The sequence below is a fragment of the Anoplophora glabripennis genome, unplaced genomic scaffold (assembly GCF_000390285.2).
Source record: "Anoplophora glabripennis isolate ALB-LARVAE unplaced genomic scaffold, Agla_2.0 scaffold353, whole genome shotgun sequence".
Lineage (NCBI taxonomy): Eukaryota > Metazoa > Arthropoda > Insecta > Coleoptera > Cerambycidae > Anoplophora > Anoplophora glabripennis.
In genome coordinates this window covers 403,103-404,569 of record NW_019417362.1, presented here as the reverse complement: position 1 = coordinate 404,569, position 1,467 = coordinate 403,103, and the positions used below count along the sequence as shown (strand labels likewise).

Below are 1,467 nucleotides of genomic sequence, written 5' to 3'. Positions count from 1 at the left end.
CCATATTAGAAACTTTTTCAGTGGCTTCTCAAAAAGAAAAAAATTCTTGATAAAAGTTGCTGCATCCCCAAACTAGAAGAGCAGTTATTTTTTTTAATATACAATAACATTTTTCAGTTAAATTTTTTGAGAAATCAGAAAAAATTGTCTGGATTACGAATTAAGTCATTCACAATACAAATAAAAATATTACAAAAGAGTATTAGAAATATTTAAAAAATTACTGACACTGTTTATACTGTTTCAAAAACGCTTCTGAAATGGAAATTATCTAAAGTTGAGAGCATTATGAGAACAATATGGTATAAAAATTATTATGTTACTCAAACATTTCTGAAAATATACTGAAACGTAAAACAAAAATATCGAGTGCATAAATGGAACATCAAAAGAATGTTACTGAAACCAATTTTTAGAAACGTTTCATTGGAAGCGTATTTTGAGGCGAACATCTTCGGTTTCTATTGGGTTACCAGAACGTTGCATGGATTTTTTATGAAACGTTTCAAGAAAAATGGATACGTTTCTGGAACATGTCAGAAACTGAAAAATGTTTAGTGGGTACCATAATAAACACTAATAATTCAGTTGAAAACTTTTAAATTTCAGTTATGTTTCCAATAACTTTTTACATTTAACAACAGATCTGATGAATTACACTTGTCCAGCTTGTTCATGAAGCGACTTTAAGAATTAATTCATGAAGAAATTAGTAATGTAAAATAGATATTACAAAAAATGTCAATGTTTCTCATGATTCATATTATTTTCACTTAACTATAAATAAACATATATTTACCTGCATTCAAGAAAACTAAAACGGCAATACTTATAGAAATTTTAGCACTCATTTTTAAATACCATCAGTTGCAATTTCGTATAGAATTAATTGTTTTAAAGCAATTTCTTCGAATACGATTAAATGTTTTAGATCAAGTTAGGTCAAAAGGTTATCATTTTTTCTCCCCTTATCAAAACTACATAATGTAAGTTGTACGTTAAAGTTATACGATATTTAATTTTAGCAAAATATAAAAACTAAATTTTTAATATTTGTTTACTATTCATTTATAGATAGATAGTTTCTAAAAGATGTATACAGGGTGATTCAGTCATAATGTCATTTATTTTAAGCACGTATTCGGAAGGCCAATAAAGACAGAAACTGAAAAAAAAAATCTCGACCTTTTTAAAAATAAGTAGATTACCCCGTAACTCCCGATAACTCGGCGCCCTACTTCGCAATAGTAGGTTATTGATTATATATAAAAAAAAATAGGGTTAAAAGGAACATGATGTTCAAGCAATTTTATTGCATGAATCGTTCAAAGGGTCATTTTAGATGAAAAAACCGCGGAGTGCTTTTAAATTAGAGGGTGGAAATTGGAGATAGGGGTGAAAATGCACCCCTTTCAGATTTTTTATTGTGGCACGAAAACGAAGAAAAATTTCCCTATAGTTCATAGG

At 28.3% G+C, this 1,467-nt stretch overlaps 1 protein-coding gene across 1 annotated transcript in view; it reads right to left on the bottom strand.

Annotated features, from left to right (window-relative positions):
* Positions 1-911, bottom strand: part of LOC108911264 — a 9,870-nt gene extending 8,959 nt beyond the window's left edge. The window contains exon 1 of the mRNA XM_018716156.1: positions 800-911. Within this exon, the coding sequence (XP_018571672.1) occupies positions 800-851 (52 nt within the window). The 5' untranslated portion in view covers positions 852-911. The remainder of the gene's footprint in view (positions 1-799) is intronic.
* Positions 912-1,467: the final 556 nt, after the last annotated feature.